Source organism: Heliconius melpomene, chromosome 10 (assembly GCF_056956725.1).
Source record: "Heliconius melpomene rosina isolate 202511_hmr_F chromosome 10, ASM5695672v1, whole genome shotgun sequence".
NCBI lineage: Eukaryota > Metazoa > Arthropoda > Insecta > Lepidoptera > Nymphalidae > Heliconius > Heliconius melpomene.
In genome coordinates, this window is record NC_140398.1 from 6,559,770 (window position 1) to 6,587,719 (window position 27,950).

General features: G+C 32.5%; 1 protein-coding gene across 1 annotated transcript; it reads right to left on the reverse strand.

Moving 5' to 3' along the window:
- Nucleotides 1-309: 309 nt before the first annotated feature.
- dmrt99B (doublesex-Mab related 99B) lies at nucleotides 310-26,973 on the reverse strand. The gene is made up of 4 exons (XM_085191569.1): nucleotides 26,738-26,973; nucleotides 21,847-21,987; nucleotides 21,349-21,460; nucleotides 310-1,324 (listed from the first exon to the last, which is right to left on the reverse strand). Exons 1-4 carry the CDS (start codon nucleotides 26,834-26,836, stop codon nucleotides 600-602), a joined length of 1,077 nt encoding a protein of 358 aa, XP_085047695.1. The 5' UTR covers nucleotides 26,837-26,973; the 3' UTR covers nucleotides 310-599.
- Nucleotides 26,974-27,950: the final 977 nt, after the last annotated feature.

Genomic DNA, 27,950 nt, shown 5'->3' on the forward strand with positions numbered 1-27,950 from the left:
TAATTTTTATATTAGGTATAGACTGAATAATGACATCCTTTGCTAATATTAAAAGAAAACTTTTATTATCTACATTTATTATTTTTATTATATGTAATTAGATTTAAAATACTTATATGTATGATATTTATATATTCATTGATTATTACACAAATAATTTGTTGTACCTATATAATATAATAAAAGCTAGAACTACACATCTATAAATATTTACATCGATCGACTTTATAAAGTAAGTTTCTACTTTACCATCTAAAATCATACTATCTAATGGAAAATATCGATATAATGTACAGTGAATTATTAATATTTTAATTATATTTTACACATCAGCAATCGAAACTAACATTAGAATTGCCTTTAAATTTCACAATTTTGGAATTATAATTTCTTTCTTGTTCTTCGTAAAATACAGCCCAGAATTTTTTGACAATTGTCTATATAAATAAGCACAAATCAACTATTAGTAGTTCATAATGTGATTCTATTACTATATATAAATGTCCAATGATAAAAAAATCATACATTTGTATGTATGAAATCATCAAAGTTCAATAATGGCCACGCACTCCTTAGAGCACGGTCCAATATTTTAAGTACTAATCGGAAAATCCTTCTGTGTTCGTGTTATCAGAAGTTGGGGAAGTGCCAGGAGATGGGACTTGGAGTTGCCTGCCGTACATCAGCTCTGTAGGTGGCAGAAATGATGACAGATACTCAGGAGGAGGTCTTATAACCGTCGGCATGTACCTAGTTCCACTGTAGGGCGGGGTCAAGAATCGTCTAGAAGGCGAAAATTTGAAACTTTGGTTGGACAGTGGAGAAAAGGCAGACCTTGATTGATAATTCTGCATATAAGACTCGGGTGTCAAGTTATAAGTTTGTTCAGGACCATTGAGCATTGTTTCCATCGCAGCAACAACATCCCCTTTGCATCTTGTAAGGATGGCGTCGATCTCTTGGCGACTGCGCTTCGGAAATACTTTAATGAGAACATCAACTGGTGATTTCTGGAAGGGAGTGGGATCATCAGATTCGATGGAACCTTCGGGTTTCGAGCGACGGAATTTAAAATTTGGATTTTCCCATTTTTCGTCCTCTTCTTTTTTGACTTCATCTTGTCTTTGTTCCTTCATTGATAAATTTTCTGGAGTAAGAGAAGGTTCAGAATGGTCAAGTTCTTCCTCCACATTTAGTTCGTGGTCAGAAGGCGATCGAGGGGGAGGAGTAGACAGTGGTGGGGTCTGTGCAGGATTACTTTCTTGTGTAACTTCCGGTGGTGACGGGCTGGAACATACTTCTGTGATGCGTGCGCGTTTATGAACTGTTGACAAAGAGAATAATATTAAAACATGGGATTGCAATAGTATGTTTTAGTATATATTAGTACCTACGTAAAATAACTTATGTTATACTAATTATAATTTTAATGTTGTTATTATTGTGATTTAAAAATTCATTGTAGTCATTGTAAGTTAAGCGGTGAAAAATGGACAAAAGTGTACGACTAATCACTACGTCCTCTCTGCCCATTCTATATTAATTAAAAAACAATATATTTAAAAACGAAAACTAAATAACTTGAAAAAAAAGGACCAAACCATCTTATTTGAAACATTTTATTTTGAAATACCAGAAAAATACATCGAAAGTTCATTTTGTTGAGTACACATCGCGGCGCGGCGGCAACGAGAACAAACAGTCGCGGGTGGAAGTGCTCGCGGCAAATAAAAGAGCTACGGACGCACGGACGACTTTTACAGTCACAGTACTTGAGTCTAGAGACAAGAATGAAAAATAAGTGTATGCTAACTAATATGTAGATATTATAATTTCTGAGAATATAGGATTTTTAACGTTAGGTATTTGCTTATAGAGAATGTAAAAAAATATGTTAATAGTATCATCGTTGATCGCAGGATTGAGTGCCGCTACTTAATATAAATATCGTGAATTCAGGAGGAAAGCGGAGAATGGAGAGTTATTGATGCTAGGTACGTACTCGCAGCCTGCCTTGCTATATGCAACAAAGAGTAAAGGTAAAAAAACAACATCAATATATTTTAAATCAATTAAAATGAGAGGGAAAATCAGTATTGCCGGACGTTCTAATTTTTGCGTGACATTTTTCGCCGGTTTTTACTGATTATTCCACGTTCTGTGAGAAATCTTTTTTAATAACTTTATTTTTTTTATTATTTACTTCCAAATGAATAGAAATAAGTTTAATTTAACCGTTATGTATACCCACAAGGCTGCTCCACTGACCACTTATCGTTTAATAGTGACGCTATCTGGCAACACTGGGGAAAATTCGCGTAATTTTGAATAAATCTGTATCACTGTACTCAGTAGGGTAGGCAGCATTAGCAGCACCTAGGCATTGTGTGGCGGAAATGAACGCCGCGCTTTGCCTCGACACCAGAGCGAAGAAATGAAAATATAAATTTAAATATTAGTATTTTTAAATAAATAAAATCTCGCTACATTTGTTTATACTTTAATAAACATTATTTATCAATTTCTTTAAAAAGTTAAGTTTTTACAAGTTTTACCTAGTTGCTCTCTTGATTGATTTTTAAGCACATAAGAGAAATTTACCAGTTCAAGTTTATATATAAATATACATACGTACTCGTATAAAGAAACTCCCTTAAAAACACAAGCAATATAGAATAAAGGCATTGTCGCACTTCAGCATTAACTTTGTACTCAACAAAAGGAACAATATTGCGGCGTGTTCACGCACGACTGGAAATGCAAGAGTACACTGTTGAAGCCAAGAACCTCCTAAGAATAAGGGGTCTTTATGTTAAATAATATAATGGTGTAGGTATTTGAAATTTAAAAGTATTTAAATGTAAGGTTGTGAATTGGTGGGGCGTTGAGTTCCGCGATTCGACACTGAAAGTTTAAAAAAAAATTTGAGATGCGTGGAGAAGGAAGTATCTTAAAATTAGGTTCCCTCTGCCTACCTTGCTATTTTGTGGGATACAGCGTGAAGCTAAAAAGGTTAGGGGGAATATATTTTACTCATAAAGCAACACATCTTATGTTTCGGTATGTGTAAAAAAATTAAAACTAAAAATACATATTTAAATATTTCAAATAATCTTAACCTTTGAACTAGTATAAATTCTATATAACTAATAGATACTTATTATGTTATTATATGTAATAGAGATTAATATGTGCTAACCCATGCAAATTGTAAGCTAATAGTCAGGTAGGTAAATTGTTAGCCTCAAATTTTCCTATCATTAATTTCATCGACCTTAAACGCGACATATTGTGGGTTCGATTCCCACTCGAGCAAAGTTAAATATTTAATATTGTCATTTCTTCGTTCTAGTAATGAAGGAATTCCCATATTCTCTCTGCTTACCAGATATGTGCAGGATACAGCATAAGCTAAAAAATCATTTCGTATAATACTCTAATATTGTCACACCGTTACTAATTAAATAAAGCTGAAGAATTGGTTTGGTTGAGAGCGCTAATCTCAGAAACTACTAATTTATAAAGTTTTTTTCTGTTACGTATACGTTAATCGGTTCTATGCAACCCACCATACCTGCGGTCAGAGTTACCTCATATAATATGACAGAGAGTTACTTAGAATATGTAATTTCTATTTGACCAGGCCTATACAGAAGTACAACTTAATTTAATTTTCAATCCAAATGAAAAAGCACCTTGAACACAAAACTTAACGCTACCTTAATTAAAATCAATTATTAAGATTTCCATCTACACCTACCTCCTGGCCACGTTATACAGGTATTAGGCGTGGTGGTGTCGATGGCATTTCTACAATATTCTCGAGTTTAGTATAACACTTCATAGGAAGTCATTGTGCTCGTGCAATTAGAGTGGGGCGGTTTCAACCGCGTGTACAAATTTAATGGCCTGTATTATTGTTTTTTAAACGACGGCTGGGGGTTAGGGGTTGTGGGTGGAGGGGTAGGGTATTCGATAACAGTTTGATCGGGTGTATTTTGCAGTATATGTTATATTGTAGAGGTACATATAAAATGTGTATTGTAGAGATATATTTTTTGCTTCACGCTGTATCCCGCACACAGTGTTAAGACACTCCGTACCCCATTTTCTGCCGAATTCTGGAGGCAATGCGTGTTGAGGGGCAGAACTCAACGCCACGTTTTGCCTCGACACCAGAGAGAAGAAATGGAAATATAAACGTAATATGAACTTCCTAGAGTGCATTCCTCGATGCATCAAAAACCACTATTTTATTACAATAAAACATAATAGATAAATTCTCATCCACTTCATACAATAGTTTACAAATATAAAATAACAATCAAATAACCCTCAATGATATATTTTAGGTTTTTTAATGAAAAAAAAAACCGAACAAAAGCTCAAAATAATGAAACACAATCCCATAAAGAGCGTACACCCTCACAAAAGTATTTCATTAAAATAATACGTCATTATTATTCCATACAAACATACAGGCCATTTTGAATCTCATTACGAGAGCGAGATAGCTACAGTTTATTTATGATTTAACAAAAGTTAGAAAGAGATGGATATTGTTTTATTCATTCGGTCTTTTATTTAGCATTTTAAGTTATAGAGACAGCTGGTTTTATTTAATGTTATGAGTTTATTTATTTTAATCTTTTCATTTTAAATATGTAGGCGTGTGTTCAAAAGTTTTTGAGTTCTGTTGTTTATTTTTTGTATTATTTCATTATAAATGAACTTTTATATGTTTTTTGTATTTTAAAAGCTGGTTCATTGAATGAGCCTTTTTGTAATGTGTATGTAGAGACTGTTATATATTATGATATTCATAGTCGTGCGTGAATAAGTATTTTATGTAAATTTAAAGAAATATGTAAATAAAAAATTAAATTATGGTTGTCGTTTAAATTTTAGGTACCTACTGAGTGGTTATAATATGTGAGTCAGTGGACACTAACCTTGTTGAAGTCCGCTCAAGTACTTTAAGTAAATGAGTAACTCTTTGAAATATCAATAAGAATGCAAGCAGCTTTTTTACTTTTAGCTTTAAGTCGTGAAATGATCTAACCACGCTATGACCACGCAGTTATAACCGTGGGTAAAAGCTCACAAAAAATAGAATCTAAAATGTTCCAAAATTACTTTGCAAAAAATAATATAACAATAAACTTCAAATACCAATTATTTAATTACACTTAAAGTTATAAATGCCTCTACATTTCCCAAAGTTCATTCATGCGTAGAGCCGTAGGACACGATGTGATAACAATAGGATATTTCAAATAACTCTTGCTCAGTGCTCTCCGCTCTCTGCTTTACGTCGTGTGTTAAATACAGTCGCCTAATTTAATTTACTGCTTTATAACTTGTGTAGGGTTGTCGCGATGAAAATGTTCTTTTTTATTAATAATGCTTTTTAGTAATTTGGTTTTTATCTGTAACTAGTGAGCTAAGGTATACAAAATCTTTACACAAATTGTACATTGTGTTATTTTGATGTGTAAGCTATATTCAATACGTTCAGTAAATTTTCCGTAAAAGTGGAACAAACATCCATTTTCATAAACTTTGTACATCAGTCAATATTAAAATCTGATCTATTATAGATAATTAACCTATGTAGTTAAAAATTATATTTTTGTAAAGGAAATCTCTCAGTCAACGTACTTATATAAAGTTTATAATTAATAAGAAGTTAACTATTTCTAATTATACTTAGAATACTAAATACAAGAAACAGATTTAACTTTTATTCAAATTAAAATTAAAGAAAAAAACAAGTAACCAGGTAAAATTTTATAATAAAAAAATAGCAATATATTTTAATTCAAACAGTGACAACCCTACGGTAGCCACCGTATGATTTCATTGCAATAGAATACTAATTCCTTGCCAACTAAAATCGTTCACACTAATTTGAACTTTAACCCCCCAATTATAAAACTTAATTCACAATACACACACAAATAATAGAGTCGCCATACAATCGGTTTTATTGTTACCACCCGTTGGTTCAAAGCTCTACAGTTCACAAATTTACAGTTAAATTTGAACTTTAGTTAATTAGCATAGGGTTTAAATTGCCTTTAAATTGGCATAGTAGTAAATAATAGGTGTCGCGAACAATTGGTGGGCAGAAGGGTGGCTCTGTCAGTATCGCTAATCACTCGACAGTAGAGAATGAACGTATCGAGGGTAGCGATGTTTATTAAATTTTCTTTATTGGATTTTGTTATACTAATAACTAAGTAATTGTAGATATAATATGGAGTTTATTGGATATATGTGCTTTATTAGTTGTTGAGAATATTTTTTTTTAAGTGTCATTTCGTCTTTTGTTGAGGGACTGTATATATTTAATTTTATTTGGTTTCTTAGTAGCCGTCATAGCATTCATTTCCTTTTCTCCGGTAAAAAGACAAAGAGCGGCGTTTAGTTTCGCCAGCTAATGTTTGGCGCGGGGGTGAGTTCCGCCACTTAACACGCATTTTTCGAGAATTCGGCGGAAAGTGTAGAACGGAAGTGTCCTAATGCGAACGGAATATCTTAATACTAGTACTTCCCTGCTGCGTGCGGGATACAGCGTGAAGCTGATTTTTACACTGTCGTGTACGGAATACAGCGTAAAGTTACTGTAAAAACTAATAAATTCTCAAAATCTACGCTATATAGAATTTGAAATGCTTGGCTTTTCAAAGGGACATATATAGTCGTGACGGCGCAGGCCGTCAACTTTGAATGAAAAACAATTTTATTTTCTTTACTGTTTAATTCTGGGTACGAAATGTATTTTTTGTCTTACGACCCACAAAGGGTTTGGTACAAAGGGGCCGGCTGCATATTTGGGAAAACTATGTTTTTGACAAATCATAGACGATAAAGTGCACATGTACGATTTGTATGGATATTTCTGGACACGTATAAATCCTGTAATATACCTACGTAAAAATTTTGACTTAATATGTTTTTCGATTCTTTATCCTTTAATAAGTAAGTAAAAGAACAAATTCCGTAAAAAAATATATAGTTTTTTTATCAAAACTATCTTCTAGTCTGGCAAGTGTTTTAGGTTAAAACTTGATATATATATGTATTACATCTATATTATTTTCTTAGTTCAACAATTGAACTCAATATATTCCTAAAACTATCAAGATTAAATAATAAATATAATTAACAATAAATATATATTTTAAAATATACATCAAAAATAATAAATCCCACGACAACTCCATTTTCTTCTACAGTCTAAAAAATTAAGCTCGAAAATTTAAATTTAAAAAATTCGCTAAAAAAGCTAAAACAAAATAAATATTTCATACGTACAAAAACAAAGTTTTTCACAAACGGTCGGTTGTAACGCACAGCAACTGGCCGCTAATTACCGCGCTCGCCCATTCAGTTATTATATAACTTAATTAAGAGATTTTACTGTACTTTAGCTTTTCGTTTCGTTTCCGCTGAAATGGTGCTTTTTTTTTGTTTTGTTTTGTTTTTGTTTTTGTCGTGTCTAAATTTTTTGGGGTGATATATTTTAGAAAACAATTTTGAGAGTTATGAGCGATTTTATGTGGTTCTCGGCCTCTGCAAGCAGGGTAGAGTAGGCCGTGGTTTTAAAAACATTTTCCGAATTCATACATAATAAAACACAATTAAGACATACATATTTTTGTATCAATCTTTACGCCAAAATAAACATATTAGATAAATTTCATTTATCTCTGTTTTCCTTAACTATTCCAGATGGGAATTAAACCCACAACCATGCAACTCAATTATTTACAAACCTTTAACAACAACTTTTCACTGTAAAATATTTTTTAACAATACTTTAATGATTTCAGGTTTTCGTGATTTCTCAAACAAAAACAAACAGACAAACATAAATATCTAAACAACAAGCAGAAACTGAAATTGTAAACAAACCATTTTATAAATAAACATTTTATCCTTTTATAAAATCCACTTACGAGCGCAAAACAACAAAAACAATATAACCAATACGCACTATACATAAATCTGCAATAGTTTTCTAAACATTTTCATTCCGTTTTCATAAAAAAGAAAAGTTAATTTGAAATATTCCAGTTTCCTAATGAAATCTAACCTACCATAGACTAACTAACTTGTTAGTATTTGTTTTACTGTATCGCTGACTGACCCGGGCCGAACCTATTGGGTACCTTCATGCTATTTCCAGCATAGGCAGGGGGAACCTAGTGTTAAGACACTCCTTTCTCTATACATCGCCCTATTTTTGGGACATTGTGAGTTGAGTACTGGAATTCAATGTCTTACCAGAACGAAGAAATGAAAATTGTTAATTCCTTTGAATAGGAATCGAATCTGCTATCGTCGTGTTTACATACAGAAGCTGAGCCGCCACACCACTACGGCTTTAATGTTATTTATTAGAAAAATATTATACACACTTAATGCTCAAGTACCTTTTAATTATTAGCACTTTAGATAAATTCAATGTCAGGTACTTATTTATAAATTATAACTTTGTTTTTTATTTCCTATATAATGGGAAAAAGGTAATTATATTAGTATTATATTTCAAGCTGCTTTTGTAGAGGAAATAAAATGTTTTTAATATTTAACGCGAATAATGATTATGGGCTTAATTACAATTAAAAAAATAATATACGGACGAGTTTCTAATTTAAGATAACAGTTATCGTAAAAGTAAAAGATAATAAGTAAGTGATGCTGTCATGGCGCAGAAGTACAAGGAGTGACTGTAAACTTCTTAAACAGGCTTTTAAGGAAATATTTGTAAATGCTTGGCATTTTGCCAAACAGGCTGTAGGCGTAAGCTAAGAGTGTGTAGAGTTGACTCTACATTACAATATCAAACTCACTATCAAACTCACTATCAAACTCACTATTAAACTCACTATCAAACTGAATGATGGAGAAAGTAAAGACTGGATGAGGAAAATTGCTTAAACAAATCGAAAATTTACCTGTAAGAAGAAGAAGAAGAGCTAAGTCGCGAAAAAACATAAGAACCCTGCCGAAAGCATATATAAAGAGCTTGATGATAGTGGACGAGGCGAAAGAAATGTGCATCTTGCACATAGCCGAAAGCTAAAAAAAACCTCTTAAAACATTCATCGATATTCCATTCCAACCCAATAAACCAATAATCATCGATATCATAAAATTCTCAATCAAAATCGATTTAAGCAAAAGCTTGTAAACACTCGGCAGTTCGCCAAATGTAGGCGCAGAGTGTGTAGACTCTACATTACCGTGGTATGATAGAGACAGTGGCAGCGGTGATAAATAATGTGAACAAAGCTGTGAGACAATAACATTGGCGTAGCGCCATCCCTATGTACGATGTCGGTGTTCGTATTGTTTGGCCTGTTGCGGTGCTGGGCTGGTTTGAGATGATTTTCCGTTGTATTTTTTGGTAATAAGAACAAATTTATTAAACTACTAATATTATAAATATGAATGTTTTAGTTCCGTTTTCATGTAAAAACTACTGAACGAATTTAGATGAAACTTTACTGTAATATAGCTTATATATGAGGAATAACACCTATGCTACAATTTATTGAAAGATTTTGTATAATTTGATTTTTAATGCAGATTCTGATTCTTTTATATAAAGAATATTAAATTCTTAATATAATGCTGAACTATGCAAAACTATAAAAGAGGAGCTCATTTGCCTTTCAATAGAAATAATAATATAATGTAAGATTTTATAGAACTACGAACACAGAATATTTCTTAAACGCAACTTCACGCTTTTTCCCGCAAAGCATATGGTAGGCAAAGGGACCAGTATAAAAACACTTCGTTCCCCACTTTCCGTCCAATTGCGGAGATATTGCAAGTTGGCTGGCGTAACTCAACACCACATTTCGTCTACCAGTGCAGTAAAGTAAATTAAACATACTCCCGAGTCGAAATCAAACCCACAACCATCCGACTGCGCCAATATGGCTTTTCCAAAATAAATATGTAAAAACATTTTTTTAAAATACGCATCTATCAAACGCAGTGCATAAAGCTTTTTTATTCATACTCATACTGTCATAACAATCGGATGGTATGCCATATCTGACATTTATGGGATTCATTTTATATTAACATTCTGTACAAAGAATTTAAAAATATATTTAAAAAATATATCTTTTAATTCATATAAACTAATATTATTAATAAGAGAAATATTTACGAAGTTGTTTATGTTAAATATTTACCTATGCAAATTTAAAAAGGTCAGGAAAATTAAAAGAATTGCTATATTTGCTCAGTTCATTTAGATAGTTAGTCTTAAAATTATTCTTATTTATTGAATGTTATATTGCATTTTATGGATTAGAAAAATAAGTGAACGGACTCTTTGAATTTTTTGACGTTGTTTTTTTGTTTTGTTATTTTTTAGTGGTGTAACCTGAATAAAACTATAAAGTACAATAAGAATTATGCAGACATTATAAAATAAGAATAAAATTACCCTAGTGCTGGGACACTTTCACCCAATTTCCAAAATATTGCGTGTTGAGTGGCGGGACTCAACGCCGCACTTTTCTTTCGTTAATCCGAGTTGGAATCCGAACTCACTACCATCGTACTTACAGTGCCTGCTTACATTAAATTCGCTTTACGCTAATAAAATACGAACGACAACACTTTTTCATTTACATCGGTATCGAATATAGTTTCGAGACGAAATCGATATTAAAACGTATTACCTAATGTTGTAACTGTGCTGTAGAGGAAAGCTAGTGGTGTACTAGCGATAAGCTATTAAATATACGAACTGTTCCTAAATTAATAGTAATATTTCTCGAATTATAAAATAAACTAGCTTTTTGAACCCAGTCGTGGCGTAGGGGAAAAATGTGTGACTGTAAGAACAACTGGATGTGGGTTCGATTCCTAATCGAGGAAATCAAATATTTGAAATTTCATTTTTTCACTCTGGTGTCGAGGCAAACCCTGGCATTGATGTCCACCACTCAATACGGGGCAGGCAGAGGGAACCTGGAAACTCCCCCAACAACTACAACTTCCCCAAACGTCGTTCCCCATTTTCTGTCGAATTCTGAGCCATTGTGTGTTGACTGGCGAAACTCAACCCTGCGTTTCGACTCATTACCAGAGCGAAAAAAGGAAAATATAAAATCGAATCCACAATTACATTCACAATTTAACTTTTTAATTCAAAATCAAATTTTCTACCTCCGCCTACCAAAGTTAACCACTAAACCACAAGTCCACTCATCGAATGCACTTGAATAGATTCTATGTAATTAAACTGTATAGGTACCCGCTACCTACTAGGTATCGACCACTCACGCCCCTTGAGTTACGTAAACGTTAGTTAGCCCTTGCCTCGCCACTGGTTGTAATTTCGTTTATTGAAGCGTTTTAATTTACATTCGATTAAGGGCTTTTTAATTTTAAAGTTTCATTTATTAATTTTTTTTTAGATTAGTATTTTTAAATTATTTTAGTAGTTAAGTAACTATTAATTATTGTTCTGTAATATTTTGTAGAGATAATAAAATTATAAGATACTTTGAGTAAAGTTTCATCTAAGTTCTTAGTAGAACTTAGATGATCCTCGCATAAATTCACAATTGTAATATTAGTATGAAGTAGGATATTTGGTGATAGTGGTTTGATCCACACGGAAAAAGATTCTTTTCATTTTCCGAAATCGGGCAATGCGTGGAAAACGGAGTATCTAGACATTCAAGGTTTAATATCTTAAATGATTAGATATATGAAAGTTATAAATTTTTCCACAAGAAAAATTAGAACAAATAAAATTTAATGTCTTTAATATGATTTGACGTACTAATAGCAATCAAAAGTGCCTACTTACTACCTCAAAGGTAACGTATTCATTCCCGGTTGATGTAAAAATCTTAATTACATACGTACAACTAAGCTAATAAGGTGTAATGAGTGATTCCAACTTATGCACAATAAACTTTTATGACTGTGTAGCACTAAACGCTTCTCATCTAATGAATGGTAGAAAATTATTTTCCACCGCGTCTATTCGTTCAAGTGATTTTGTACTGCCATTTATCTTCCCATTGAATATCTTATTCTAGTTATTAAACAAACTCAATATTACATGTAAGTTGTTTGTTTAATTATAATAAGTAGTTTTAATTAAAATGGAACTCAACGCCGTGGTTTTACCAGTACGAGGAAAAGAAAATATGAAATATTTTAATTTCATAATTTATTTTTACTTGCCTATAAAAATGATGTAGCGAATCTTGGGAAAAATAAACCTTCTTTTAAACTGTTTTTCTGTATAAACTTCAATTCCAAAATCCGAACAAAGTGTTTGAATACTATATTAAATTTTCCTCGCTCTGGTAGCACTAAAAACCGCGGCGTTGGGTTCCGCCACATGTCTTGAAAATCGGGCTGAAAGCGAGTAACGAATTTCTGTAACACTATGTGCCTAATTCCTATTGAATATTGATAAAAAATACTGTAATTATTGTAACAACCGCCTCATTTCACTTTCGTACTAATTCGCTGTTTTTAATATTATTTCTTACAGACTTAGAAAAAGAGTTTAAGTTTTGAGTTTAGTTTATATGAATACGAAAAAATATTTAAGAACACTAAAATTTAACGAATAAGGGCAAATGCACACTGTCAACAAAAAAATATAATCAAAACATAATATTATCTGCAGCGTCTCAACATCGACATCTCCTTTGACATATCACTTCAAAACGTCAAAGAAATGTGAACTGAATTCGGTATCTTAACATCGTGCTTTCTCTTTCTAGCCTGTAAGTCTCTCTCACAATTTCGATACCATTTATATTTGAAGTGGCACTTGTAGTTGTGTTGCTGTCTCGCTCGCACTCGTGTCTTCCATCCTTGTCCACTCGAGGTCAGGGATGCAACCTGAATTTTCATTGTATAAACGTTTTCAACAGACCGGGCACGAAGGGTTGCTCGCTTTTTTAAAACTTTTACGTTTTTTCCCTCGTTTTTTATTTTATAATGAAATACTATATTTTTATTTCCATTTATGTTGCTTTTGTATAGATCGTTTACTGTGGTTTGCTGGTACTCGACGGTTATATCTGTTTTACTTATTTTTCATGCTTTTTACGTGTGCAATGGAGTTTATCTAGTCGTTTATATAGTTATTAAAAAAAACTTTCATTGGGAAACTAAATCGTAGAAGCTTGCTGCTAGCCTTTGCGTGTTGAGTGGTGTAACACTGCGTTTTGCTTTGTTACCAGAGCGACAAAATTATAATATTATATTTTCCCGAGCGGAAATCGAAACCAAAACTGACTCGTTGACACCCACACGATTGTGCTACTGCACCACGACGGCCTATGATAGATAGCATTACGATTCTACTATATTCAAATCCAATCAAATCTAAATACCCTTTATAATACATATTTAATAATGTCACCTATATCTATATTTTTTTTATATTTATAATTTCCTCAATTAGTACAACCTATAAGTACAACTTAAACCACCCATACAAAAGAGAGTACAAAATAAAAAACAAAACTCAATAGTTCATCACTTACAAACCCTGAATGGGTCGTTCAAATAAAATAACCTCGGCATTGATACTAACAAATAATAGCAAAAAGAAAACACTCCTCTTATTTTTTTTCCATAGAAGCACAAGGAAAAATATAGAATTACGTTCGAGAACCTCAAATAATGAGCTCTCCGTATAACAAGTTGTACTTTTGAAGGAAACCACAGGCATTATACTGACCGACGATTATTGAAACCTTTTGCTAAAAAAGCTCAATTGCTGTCCTGTTAACATCCCTGTTAACATCTTTACCGTTTATCAATTGAAAAATAACTTTATATCTAACGAATACGATTCAAAATCACTTTGAAATTACAGAATGATCTTTTACGATGACTCTATCATTTAATATTGAACTCTACATATCTAATTTTAGAGTTGAGTTTCGTTGTTATGTGTTTTAAGGGCTCTTCGGTTTAGGGGTAATGGTTGAGTAATCGACAGAGGCCGTAGGGCCCGCAGAGTGTATTTGATATGTTGACGTCAAATTGGTCCGGATAACAGATAGATAGGCTTGTCTTAACAGGTAATCGACACTTGCTGAGTGCGTGGACTGTAGTGCAATGTAGACCTTTGATCATCTGTCTTTGATTGGTCTATAGTGTGGGTACTGTAGTGTTAAATCATGGGATTAATTAATAAAGATAATTGTACACTGTAAGCTAAATATTTTCAGTTATTGTGGCAACCAAGCAAAGCGCGGCGTTAAGTACCGTAACTCTATTACATTCGGCAGCTAAAAAAAGAATACATGTAGTCAAGCCTTTTGACAAATTACGATTTATTTACATTCCATTAGTATGAATAACACTTTTGAATAATATTATAAGATAATTTATATATATGTTTAAAAATTTTTGAGGCTGTCTTAGTCCATTGGCACCGTTTAAAGTGTGACTGTAGACGCAATTCGTAGATTCGATTCTCACTTTCACAGCTGAGCGTGAAAAAGAAAATATTTTAAATATAAATATTCTTTTAAATGGGAAATTGAATCCACAACTATCGTGTACACCAATACAAAGTGTATTGCTTAATAGCTCATAATTTTAAAGTTCGTTAAAACTTATTATTAACCTTTTGCTGCCGTCCTACATTTAGGAAAAAATACTTTTTTAGAAAACTTACAAGAAATTTAAACGTAGCGGGATTTGAACCTGCGCCTCTTGGAAACCATTCAAGAGATAATATTTTTTTTGGCTGTATAAAACAACACTTTAGACAACAAAAAAACCAAACTTATTATTTAATCAACTGTGGGGGAAGTCCCTCCGTTTTTCCCTTTTCCCATGAAACCGATACACGTAAGGTTTGATTCAAGGTAACGTGATCTCTTCTTAACTTTTATTAAATTTTTCTATCAAACAAAAATATTTTGATTAAATCCCGTCAGCACGGTGCGGTGTCGGCTTCGCAGTTGCAAGGTATGAGACAGTTAGTTTTAACTGTTTGTATTGTCTCGAGTTACAATTTATTAATGTGTGGAAGTATTACAAGTGTTAGGGGATGTTTTATTAGATAAATAATCAATATGAGTTAAGACACATTGAGTGTTTATTCGGTGTTGGGTTCCGCAACTTTACACGCAATGCCTCCAGTATTTAACCGAAAGTGGTAAACGAAAATGTCTAACATTAGGCGGAATTCAACGCTGCGCTTTGCCTCGTTATCAGAGTTAAAAACTGAAAATATGAAATATTTCATTTATTCGAGTACAAATCGAACCCCACGACACGACTGAGTACGTATTAAATTTACCTTAGTTATTACCAATAAATAAAATTAAAGTTTAAACATTTCAACCCTATCTTAAACTAAAAGCTCATTGCCAACAGTGAAGTATAGTAGATGAACAAACAATAACATTATAATTTCATCTGTGAACCCCTACTGTCCTCATGCCGTCCCCTTCTGGTTCTCATATTGTCCTCGTTCTGATCTAAGGGACCTGTACGTGTGTAAACCCCAACTATCGATGCATAATTACTTCAAACCATTATTTGATAGGCTTAGATCAAAATTAGATAAGTAGTTTTGATACTTGCAAATTTTGACAGGCTTATTTATACTTCTATATTATAACTTTTAAAAGTTATATTTATATTAAGAAAGTATTATAGTATCGAGGAAACGTTTTATTATTTTCGTTATCCTCGTCTTGGTAAGAAGATAAAGAGTACTGCCAATTAACACACAAAGGTTCAAATGTCTCATAATCAAGCGGAAAGTAGGAAACGGCGAAGTCCCTAATTCAGTTCCCTCTAGCCCTTTACCCTCCGATACATCTATCTTGCTTTAAGCGTGACACAGAATGAAACAAATAAAAAAACAAATAAAAGGTTCTCAACCTACAATCAATGACACATCTCTATCACAAAAAAAATTACTCAAATAGAAGTCAATTGTTTTCCAAAGATTTCACAATCATCTAACTACCATTTAATAAAAAGAGTATTAATCAATTAATAGTCTTAATGATTAAATACGCGCTTAACGCTTTTTTCAACAGAATAAAAAAAAATCAGCTTCACGCTGTATCCCGTACACAACAGGGTAGGCAGAGGGAACCTAGTGTTAAGACACTCTGTTCCCCATAGAACACTTATTGATATTAACAAAAACGAATGAAATGAGCATAAATTTCATATGTTTACTACACGGCAATCTAAGGTCCCATCAGCCACCTTCCAATTTCATCATCAGACCAGCTCTTTGTAAGTATCATGATGCTACAATAATTAGAAAAGCGCGTAATTCAGATTCTTCGACTTTATTTCATAGTTACAGTTCGACCTAGTAGAAGCGTATTCAAAAAGGTTAAAGTTCTGGAAATAGAAAATCTTATAAGCAATAGATAGGCGAGAGAGACATAAATGAAGTGTCACGAGTGTCATAGAGAGAAGTGTCGGTATGTCACGACCCGTAGGGTGTCAATACTGTAGCCGCAATAAACGCCGTGCGTGACGTTCACTGTTTGGTACAAGTGTATTTTAAGTGCGAGGGAACAATTTTTTTTCTGTTCTTTTTTAGCTTCCCGCTGTATCCCGCATACTCTGTTCTCTGATTTTGTCGTGTTTAAATATTACGGATTGAGTAAGGAAACCAAATAATGCATTATGAAAAAAGACCACATTGTGTTCAAATTTATACGTAATAAATTAATTGTTTCTTAACACGTTTTTAATAAGTCCAATAGTAACTTTGTAGTACTTACATAGTAATAGAATCTAAGGAATAGAATTTGACCTATTTTTAATAATTGTATCATCATGAAAGTAAGTTATACATAGCTTAGGCTAGGATCAGCAGCATCAGATTGTGGAATTTTTTTGGAGTAAACTTTAATACAATTACTAATTACTCTTAAGACAACCAGCCATACAACGTATATTCTTTCCCGCTACCGCCTGTAACGTACTCCCCACAAGAGGACGGGGTAGGTTGGCGCGCCCGGAATGCAACCCCACTGTACTAATATCTTTAATACTCTCATATCGCACTGTAGCCGTTATTAATATTATATTATATTTTATATGAGACTATAAGTGTGAAACAATTCCTTATTTAATCTGTTGTACGTGACTGTCGTTCAGATGTGGGGAGTTTGTACGTTTTAATATGTTATAAATGATAATATGAAATTTAAATTCTTGGTATAAGTAGAAAATTGTATTAATACTTATATATTTATTTTACAGAACTGGGAAGTTTGTTTGGTTAAGCGCGTTAATCTAGGGAATTGATCCTTCAAGTTGAACGTATCATGTCTCTTACACAGTTCTTGCTTATTCTCGTTTGATCACGCGGGCGTAGCTGCAGGTGAAATGAAAAATATTTAAGATATGTATATCGTTGCTTTAGTGATGAAAAGAGTCGACTCACATATTATAAGTTTCGAGCTAATAACCAATAAAGTTTAATAATGTTTTTTTTTACTTGATCGAAAGTGTCGATTCTCACTGAAGGTAGTGTTTACGAATACTTAAACTAAACCTAACAAAAGTAAGGATAGACAATAGAAAACATAATGATATAATTGCTAAAGAACTAAGTAGTAATGACTTTTTCTGAGACATCTTTTGTTACGTGGCGTACATCAAATTAAAATTCGAACCCAGAACCATCATATAATACATATAAAAACAAAAACCTCAACAAACAAACTCAAAAATGTATATTAGCCATACAAAAAATAACATTAAAACATACCAACCTCAAAACCACAAAGCTACCAAAGAACTATTACTCAACTCAAACAGAATAAAATAATTAAATACCCTCCTAACTTCATACATTTAGTGAATTAAAAATGTGAAAATATCGCTTATACTGAAGCAAACTGAGTTTATAATGACTTGTTAGTATGAAAATAAAACTCCTTTTGATGTTTCAGAAGGAAATTAAAAACATTTGTATAATAAAGCGACGCAATTAACTAAATGCCGTTGCTTGGTGTTTAGAAACTGTATAAAAAACACCAGACTACTTTCTTTTGACGTGAATGCCAGAGCCAGCCAGAGCCAGCTTAGGTGAGAGTCGAAGTGGTGTGGGCAGAAAGTATTTCAATTTGTTATATTATGTGTATTGAATTCATGTTTCTAAGGTTTTTGTGTATGTGGATTAGGGGTGTGGGTTGCGGTCTTGTGTAAGGTATTTTTTTTATTTGGAAACTTTATTAGCTTTAATTGATTGAATTTAAAGAAGGACTTATTTATTGGTTTTGTCTAAAACATTAACCTTAAGCTTTATAAGGAATTAATTAATTAAATAAACACAGTTTGTAGAGCGGCGGTTTTTAACGCCGTTTTTATGCAACTTGATTGGATGGCTCTTGGATAGCGCAATTTAAAGCTTTACCAAGAACAATCGTGTTCCAAGCCTACACTCCCACAGTGGAGCTGAAATCAAATATATTCTACAGATTAGTTTTACGCCTATTATGAAAAATTGTATGGAAATCGAATCCACAACCGCTGGGTTTACAGTTAAACGCTATGCCGCTGAGTGCTATCATATCAATAAATTTAAAAAAAGTAAGCAAAAACCTTTCAAAAAAGCTACACCAAGATACTTAAAAAATCTTATAAACATACATACATAAATAAATAAAGTATTATATTTGATTAACGCCTGCTAAGTGACTCGGTGACTTGGGGATTGCTCATTCATTTCAGTTTTGCACTTCATTTTTAACTTTGACTCTTAAAATTTGACTTTCATATTATATTAATAGTGTATGTGAATGCTTTAAACGTCGTTTTTGTGTGTTTTTAGCTTAATTTAGTAAATTGAATTTATTTAATCTTTTCACTATTGATGGGCTTTCATGGCTTCTTTAATTGTTTATTTTTGTATATTTTGAGGAAACTAATGATATACGGATGGAAAGTAATTATAAATATATGTATATAGGAAAATATATTGTTGGCGATAAGTTTTTTTATCATCCAATTATAATATGTTTTATTTTCTTATCCTGTTACTTGTCTTTTTGGACATATCATTATGATCATATCAAATTTCAAAGTGTAATAATAAAAAAAATTCGGTCGGAAAATGGGGTACGGAGTGTTTTAGCACTAAGTTCCCTCTGTCTCTGCTACATGCGGGATACAGCATGAAATTACTTAAATTTTCGAATATTTTTATCCATTGAAATAAAAAAAGGATCTCTAAAACACCTTTAGAATATAATGAAAAGAAAATAAAGTAAAACACAAGCTGTCGCGCAATGCAAGTCTAAAGTGTCGTATAAGCGATACATTCTATACTCGGTGTACGCGGCCGTATGCCCGTGAATAGCCCTTCGAATGAATAAATATACAGTAATGTTGCGAACACTTGGCCGTCGGTCCCACAATAAATCTGCTGTTCACGTTGCGTTAGATTTAAAGGTGGCTGTTAACTTGCTTTTTGTTTTATTTTAAAACGTTTACTGTATTTTGTAAGGCGGATAATGGAGAACACAGTTTCATATAAATGGATTCTGTTTGCTTGTTCTCTTATTTTTTAGCTTCACGGTGTATCCCGCATAGCGGGATAGAGTTGCGTGTTAAATGGTGGTACTTAACTTCGGACTTCGTCAACAAGCCCGCAATGAAAATGAAAATAATTTTCTTCAAATTTCCAAATCATACGCCATATCAGTCCTATGAAATGAATGAAGGAATTTTTCATAATTTGTACTACATATTTTTCATCATCTACAAATAAACTTCAATCAAAAAAGCCAAAAGTACACAAAATCAACCCCATAATATGATATTTAACCCCAAACACGAGGGTATTTTAGTAAATCGATAAACATTTTTCCACTTGTAAAGTTTGCAAGCAACACTTTCCAGATTAATTGGCCCGGCGCGACTCGCGACGCACTCCTTACTATAATAACATTGAATTTCACCCCGTTTTTAGAGAAAAGGTGGAAATATAAACTGGAGAAAGGTAGTTGAGTGTGAATTACGTTTTATAGGTACTCTATGTTGTAAGTATACTTTTGTTGTTTTTGTGTTATGTTATGTTGTTGTTTATAATTTACGTATTTTTTTAAAAGTATTTTAGTATCTAACCGGGGTGGTTTTCATTTGTTCCCCTTGACATAGATATAACGCTTCTCTGAACTTTCTCATGGATATACAAACTTGTAATTTTTTCTCGAACTATATCTCTTCTTTTATCATTTAGAAAAAGTGTAGAAGCAGTAGTGTTTTGTAAGTGCTAAATTTCACATTATCCTAATAACTAACGTTATTTACTGTTATGCACTTAATAGATCGGCATTATTTTTTTTTAGGAATACATTCGATTTTTCTCGCAAATTATTCAATATTTTTATAGGCAGGCGGTAGGTATCGATAATTATATGTGCAGAAATAAAAAAACATTTGTTAAATATAATAACATCGAAGGCGTAAGTAATATTGTTTTTTAAGTGAAGTAAGCAATTCTTCGAAGAATTTTTATTCATGGGAATTTATAAGACGGCAACTTGGAAAGCAAACATCATTACAGGTGATTGTGTCAAGAAAAATCTATTTCTTTACATTATTACTGGAACTGTTTATTTTATCGATGACGTTTATATTTTTAATTTAGTATTTAACTTGTATAAATTTCAATATGGTAATACCGATCTACATTGACGTAAATGGTCGATAACACAAACCATATAATACGCCTTAGCATGAAAATGTAATAACTCAAAAATTAAATTTTTTTAGGAACAAAATACTTTTTAAAATGAATATTACTATTTTTTTATAAAATTTAAGGTTTTATTTTAAAAATATATTTTATATAGAAGATAATTATAAGGTAGGATGTAATTGTCGACATAGTTACGTTATTACATTAAGTTAGAAATGAGCAAAGTACTTTTTGTTCGTGCATAGTGGATACTTCACTTATCCTTATAAACTGTTCAAACAATTCAACAATAATTGAAAATAATAAACATATTCAGTTAATATTTAATATATTTAAGAAAAATAGACTATGGGTTCGATTTCCATTGGTCAAGACAAAAGCGAGGTGAGACGAGCGTCTTGAAAACTGAGTGGAGCGGGGGGAACAGAGTATTATAAAAGGTTCCCTCTGCCTACCCTACTATAATAGCTTGATACTACTGAAATGTTTAAATATTTTTAGCCGTTACAAAATCATTGCGGATCTCCTAAATATATAGTGAAAAGAAAATAAATTATAACAAAAGCTGTCACGTTAAGAAAAACAAAATTTTCAAAAAAGTCTTTAGGTTTCTAAGTATAACTAACCTGGTGAATCTTCAGGCATATCAGGAAAGTGCGGTGCAGACGGTTGAGCGTATAACAGGTTCAGTTCCCGCGCTTCGTTTTCCTCTTGTGCTTGCTGACGCCGGAGTGCGACCTGTGAAAATATTATAATATTTTTTATCTAAAATAACAATTACTTAAACTTATTTATAATTAACATTCATTTTATGCAGAGTCGCTAAGCATTACTATATTTTGTAACGTTTTTTTAGCTTCATGATAACAAGGTAGGCAGAGGGAAAATAGTGTTAAGACGCTCCGTCCCAACTTTCTGCCGAATTTTTCGAAGCATTGCGTTGAGTGAACTCAACCCCACGGTTTTTACCTTGGTGCTGGAACGAAGAAATGGAACCATTCATAAATAATAACTCATTCCCTCGAGTAGAGATCGAACCTACAACCCTCGCGTCAAACCTGCCCTGCCTCACGACGGCCTCAATTTTAATAAGATAACCACAAATTTCCATTATTTCTACATACCTGAGCAGCCATCACACGTTGTCTCTCAGCGATGAGCGTGCACTTGGCGCACACGCAGTCCCGCCACCTGCAGTAGCGCTTGTGCCCCTTCAACGCGGACACCACGCCATGGTTGCGACAGCGAGCGCATTTTGGTGTTCTCTAAATGACCGAAATTTTATTATAAATAAAAATAATGTGCAAGTAATAAAAATAATATAAAAATTATAATATTTTGTCTTAGAAGTTAATTTAGAAGTAAACTTAGTAATAGTAGTAAAACAAAGAGATTTAGTCTAGCTAAATTACATTGTCCTACTATTAATAATACATATTTTATATAGAAACAGTGCTAAGAAAATGCACTAAGTACCGTATAATCCCGTCACTTGCAATATCGCTTTAACATCTCGCCGTGGTTACAACGGCGGGTACATTTAGGCGTTCTTTAAATGACCAAAATTTAGATTTTTTATAGTGTTTATTAAGTGATAGTAATCTAGATGTAAAAAATATGTTAATATTGTTTGAGCCCGTCGTGGTGCAGCGGCACAGAGTAAGCATCACTAATTTATTTTCTCACTAACTAAAAAAGAAAAAAAACCGATTTAGTGCAAATCGGATTCGCAAACCGAGGCTTCCGTACCAATTTTAAGATTGTAGGTCAACTGGGACGGACGGACAAAAAAGTGATCGTATAGGGTTCCGTTTTTTCTTTTCGTGGTACGGAACCCTAATAATTATTATGAGGGAAAAAAATGGTTAATGTAATATGATTTGAGCGCATTTTGTTGAAGTTCTTTAAATATTTATAATAGGTTTTTGTCCTGTGGGTAATTCTATAGAAAATATTGAATGATGAAATTATCATATTTGTGTAATTCATTATTTTTTGTGTTGTGTTTATTTTTAAGTTGTTGTTTGTTGTTACCGTTAAATTTATTTTTGCATGTGGAGCCCACCTGTAAATAATTGAGCAATTAGAAATAATTTACTTTGTTTTTTCTTTAATGGCATGTAATAATTGTATCAATTGTTGGTGGGCCTTATAAATAAATAAATAAATAAATAAATATTTAAATATTTAATTTATTGAAAATATTAAACATTTTTAATTTTAATATTTAAATGACACAAAAAGAAATACAAATAAAAACATATGCGGGTGACTCACGACTCTGAGCAGTTACAATTTAACATTAAGTAGGTACCACTATGAGCAGAATGTAGAGAATAATGGCTTATCATTAGATTTTATCTGTCCCTTTAAATAATAGGGTTGTCATTGGGATAGGTGCGTAAAAATATTTATCTAAGTTTTAGAATTTTGATTAACGAAATCTTAATAACCTATAATCTACTTAACCCAAGGAAAAAGATAGATTTTCTTTGCTTTCATACATTTTCATTTTCTTTCATTTCCGGAGTGTGGGTCGATCTATCTAACCACGGACTCAACCCTCAATCTCATTTCGATTTAGAATATTCTAATACTGTTTTGTTTCCTAGTTTTCTCTTGCTTTTAAGATTAAATTGTTTGCTCTGCAATAATGACGTAATTGCATTTTAAAAGAGTTAATTATGTCAATTTAACCCGAAAGATTATTTATTCAATTCAAATTCATTCAAAGGAAGCAATATTATATGATCATGGAGCAATGGCATAGCGTGCGACTTTCACAGACGTGAAAGACGTTGTCATTTCGATTCCCATTCGAAGGAATGAATTATTTTTATTTCACTCTGATAAGAAGAGTTAGTTCAGCGCTAAGTTCCACCACGTAACATCCAATGCCTCGAAAATTGGGCGACTCATGAAGAACGGAGTGTTCTAACACAAAGTTTCCTCCGTCTACCCTGCTATTTGCGGAATAAACCGCATCAAACTAAAGAAAAATATTAATGAAAACGAGAACCCACGGATTTCCATTAGTTTCATGAATCACGAAACGAACAGTTTTGTACGCATTTATTTAATTTTTACACAAATATTGAATCGTGCTCATTAACCGTCACAAATTAAAACGCAAATCATTTTATATCATCGTCTAATATTAAATGGGGATTTATTTCTAATAAATAAAATTAATAATAATTTTTCAATCATTTAAATAAAATATTTCATCTCGCAGCTGTTCCATACAAATTTGTATGTATTTATTTGATATTCTGAACACAACATTAAAAATATATTGGTAGAGCATTAAAAGCTTTTGTATCGCCAGTCATTTTAATTAACGTTCAGCTTTACGATTTCAGTTTTTGAAAACAAATTGAAGTTTAACTGGTTTTTTAATCGGTCTTTGGTTGTTAACGGATATTATTTTACTATACTCGTATACCCAACAAATGAACCTAGTGGAGACCATTGTAGCGTAGCGGTAGAGCGTCTGAGCGCAAACGCGATGATTGTGAGTTCTATTCTCATAAGAGGGAGTGAATTGTACGCTTTTCCTTGCTCTGGTAAGAATATAAAGCAAGACGTTGATTTCAGCAACTAAACACGCTGTTCTCGAAAATTGTGGAAAAGTGGAGAATGATATTTCTTAAAACTACCTCTTTCTACCCTTTCCTGCTGTACGGAAAAATTATAATAAAAATATACTTAATTTGGAACTTTATTAATATGGTAATCTGAGATTGTATTATATGTTTGGTAACACTCACCACTCGGGTAGAGAGTATCTACCTATTCATAAAACATAATTGGAGAGGTATACCTATTAAAGTTTTATTATGTTTTAACTACTTCTTACCTGTGGCTTCGCCCGCCCGTGAAATGGATGTAACTAAGATTTGAGTATGACACATGATACAACAATTCTGACCTCAGGTTCAGTGAGATACATTGAAAAGATTGAAGTAATATAATAAAATCTATGCTTCGTCAATAAATAGGGTATCTGATACCAAAATTCCACTCAGTAGTTCCTGAGATTAGCGCTTTCTACCAAACAAACTCTTTTGCTTTATAACATTAGTTTAGATCAAATTGTATCTATTTGATAAGATTAATTATTTGATAAGAATAAATATAATAACTTAGCTTTATAACATTAGTTTAGATCAAATTGTAGGTATCTCTTAGATAAAAATAAGATAAACGTTCGTTGTGACTTGAGTGTTCATTTATCAACGTATTAAAAGCTATCTATCGATTTTCATAAACATAGTTAAAGTTGGTAACAGAAATATTTATTTATTTAAAACTTGGTATTTCGTTTTAATTAGGTATCCTAATAGTAAAAGTTGAATTTAAATCTTTAAATTAAAAAAATAATTAGAATTATTACGCACAGACCGCACGTGCCAGATAAAGAGCGGCGTTGCTTTCCGCATTATATCGAAAATTTTATGGAAAGGGAAAAACGGGATGTCTTAATTCTAGGTTGCCTCTGCGTACCCTCTTATATCCAGAGTACAGCTTGAAATTAAAAACAAAAGAAAAATTAGAATTATAAGAAAATGAAAAACAATAAAATAAAAAAGAATAAATTTGTTACTGCTAAATTTATTTACTTAAAACTATTTTTTTCCGTAAAATAAGTAGCAATTAAACTACAGGTCTCAAAATAAATAAAAAACCGAGAAAACGATTTCTTTTACACTGCATCCCGCACATAGCAGAGTAGGCAAAGAGAACCTAATGATAAGACACCTTCCGACGAATTCTGGTGGCATTGGGTGAGTGTGAGTGTTGGAATTCAACGCCCCTCTTTGCATAATCACCAGAGCGAGGAAATCAAATTAATTAATATTTTACTTCCTCGAGTGGGAATCGAACCCACAACCGCGAGTCTAAACTTGGATTTACAGTCGAACACTTGTGTCTCTGCAACGCGACTGACCACAATATATATTAATTACAATTGATTTAATATTACAAGTCATTTACTGTATCTACAATAAATTTATAAAAACAATTTATACTTATAAAAAAAATTAAAAGTTAGTCGACAAGATAACGAAATCAAATCTAAAAGAAAAATATTTTTTAAAATGAAGAATTATAAAAAATGTAGAATTGTTACTGATGATATTGTGCAAGAGCAAAGCAGAGAGACGATTTATTTAGCTAATAAAAACAAATGTCGACTAAATATTAAATTTAATATTCCCATAACCAGTATAGAACTCACAACCCCAATAGCTTGCTTAATAAGCAATATAAAACTCCGTGAACAACATTACTACAATATTATTAACAATATCATTTTAAAATTAAATAACAAATAATTATAATGTAACTATAACCCTAATAACGCAATGAGATACTATTAACCCAATAACACAATAATAACAAAAAATAACAAAATGTAATATTACCCGGTAATATAATGTTACATTACATTTGGACCAATTCAAGGTCAATTTGGTTTTGTTAGCTTTTTGTAATATAATTACGGTGGTAATAACATTATAACAATATTACAATAACATTATTACAATGGTAATACGGTAATATGCGGAAGTGATATTAGAAACTTATTAAGGGTGTTACTCTTTAGTAACGGTAACTAAGCTTTTTTGTAAGTTATTATAATTCTGTTGAGATAATGTATTTAATTTATAACGTTTAATTAATTTTTTTTATTTATATTTGTTAAAATTTAAACTTGTATTTATTTATTCAATTTAATAAACTTGGCACGCGACGGTAGTCTCTACTAATAAAAGCTGTCTAAAGTTTGAATTTCTAAATTACTTGGAGTTGTGTTTTTAATAAAGCAATAATTTTAACTGTGCATAATATTCTAAAATTGAAATTTAATAATTATAATTTATATCATTTCAGTTCAAAGTAAACCAGGTTGTGGTAACAATTCGCATTAATTTTCTCTCAGTCCATTATAGTTATTTTATAGTAAAAACAAATAGAAATAAAACTTGTATAATATAACTGTTTAGTTACCTGATATCTCTCAGAAGCTCTAAGGAAGAAAGGCGGTAAGGCGGCCAACACCGGGTGCTGCACTAGTTGAGACACGTCCACGCCGTTAGGTAGAGACATTTTATAGTTTATAAACTTTGAATATTCTATACTATTGTATGACTTATTATTCTATAGTTGTAACAGTAGAAGTAACACACGTTATACAATATTCATGTTATCCGAGCGCGTGAGGTGAGACGACGCACCCGTCCCGCGGCTGTATCAACACTGTTGCTTCAATTTCGGCAGAAAACTGACAGTTGCCTTTGCCTGGGCTCGGGGGTGAGAGTGAAACGACACTGTATACACTCTCCTTCTCGCTCTCTCCGCACTGTTAACTGTATATGTTGTATCATCCGGTTATATAAAATGTTGTCAGATGACAAGCCCCGCCTCTCTAGCCCCGCCCCCTCGCCGTCCTGCTCTCCCATTGGCCGAAACACGCTGAAACTTAATTTATAAAGGTGACTTTTTTGAGAAGCAGTTTCGGTTCGGACAAAGCGATTGAATGAGGCACAAAAACACAATTACGTTTGTTATACGCGTCGAGGATTTTCGCGTTTTTTAATGTTTATTGTTGGAACCGTTTTGTTTAATTGTTCAGTTGTAGAGCTTTCAATATGGTGTAGAGGTTTATTCGGTAATGAGATCGTCAGATATCGCTGGCCATTCTGCTCTATCTGCGTAATTGATCGCGACGCGCCGCGCTCGCTGCTCATGCAACGGGTCGCTTATTCGTTTCTCATCATCCTGTATAAATAATGTTAGATGCATATCTGTTTGTCTCTACATTCATCTATTGTCATGTAGAGACAATTATTATTCTTAATAATTTTTATATTTTTTTTCACACGCTGTATATGACTCTACTAAATGATAAGTATACCAAACTTAATTTGCTTACCAAATTTTGTATAATTTCTATAACAAATTTTAATTTTGATCATAAATCATAAGGTTTACATCATAAATTATAAACTCAGTTAATTCCTTAATCAATATCAATATCACATGACATCGAGGCGGAAGGTGCGACCGAATTGAAATATTTCAATTTGCTTGTCGAAGGGAATTCGATTTAAATTACAATGAGAGTAAGGGATGAGGCCGGGGGGTGACACGGGAAGGCCTTGGGGGTGATAGGGGGAGAGGGAGGGGGTACACGCGGGAGGGGGGGGGGGGTGTAGTCAGT

Excerpts from the sequence above, each read along its gene's own strand:
- dmrt99B (XM_085191569.1), bottom strand. The coding sequence starts at position 26,836 with ATGTCTCTACCTAACGGCGTGGACGTGTCTCAACTAGTGCAGCACCCG. Across the intron at positions 21,988-26,737 it reads GAGCTTCTGAGAGATATCAG|AGAACACCAAAATGCGCTCG; the intron begins GTAACTAAACAG and ends TCGGTCATTTAG. Across the intron at positions 21,461-21,846 it reads AACGTGTGATGGCTGCTCAG|GTCGCACTCCGGCGTCAGCA; the intron begins GTATGTAGAAAT and ends ATATTTTCACAG.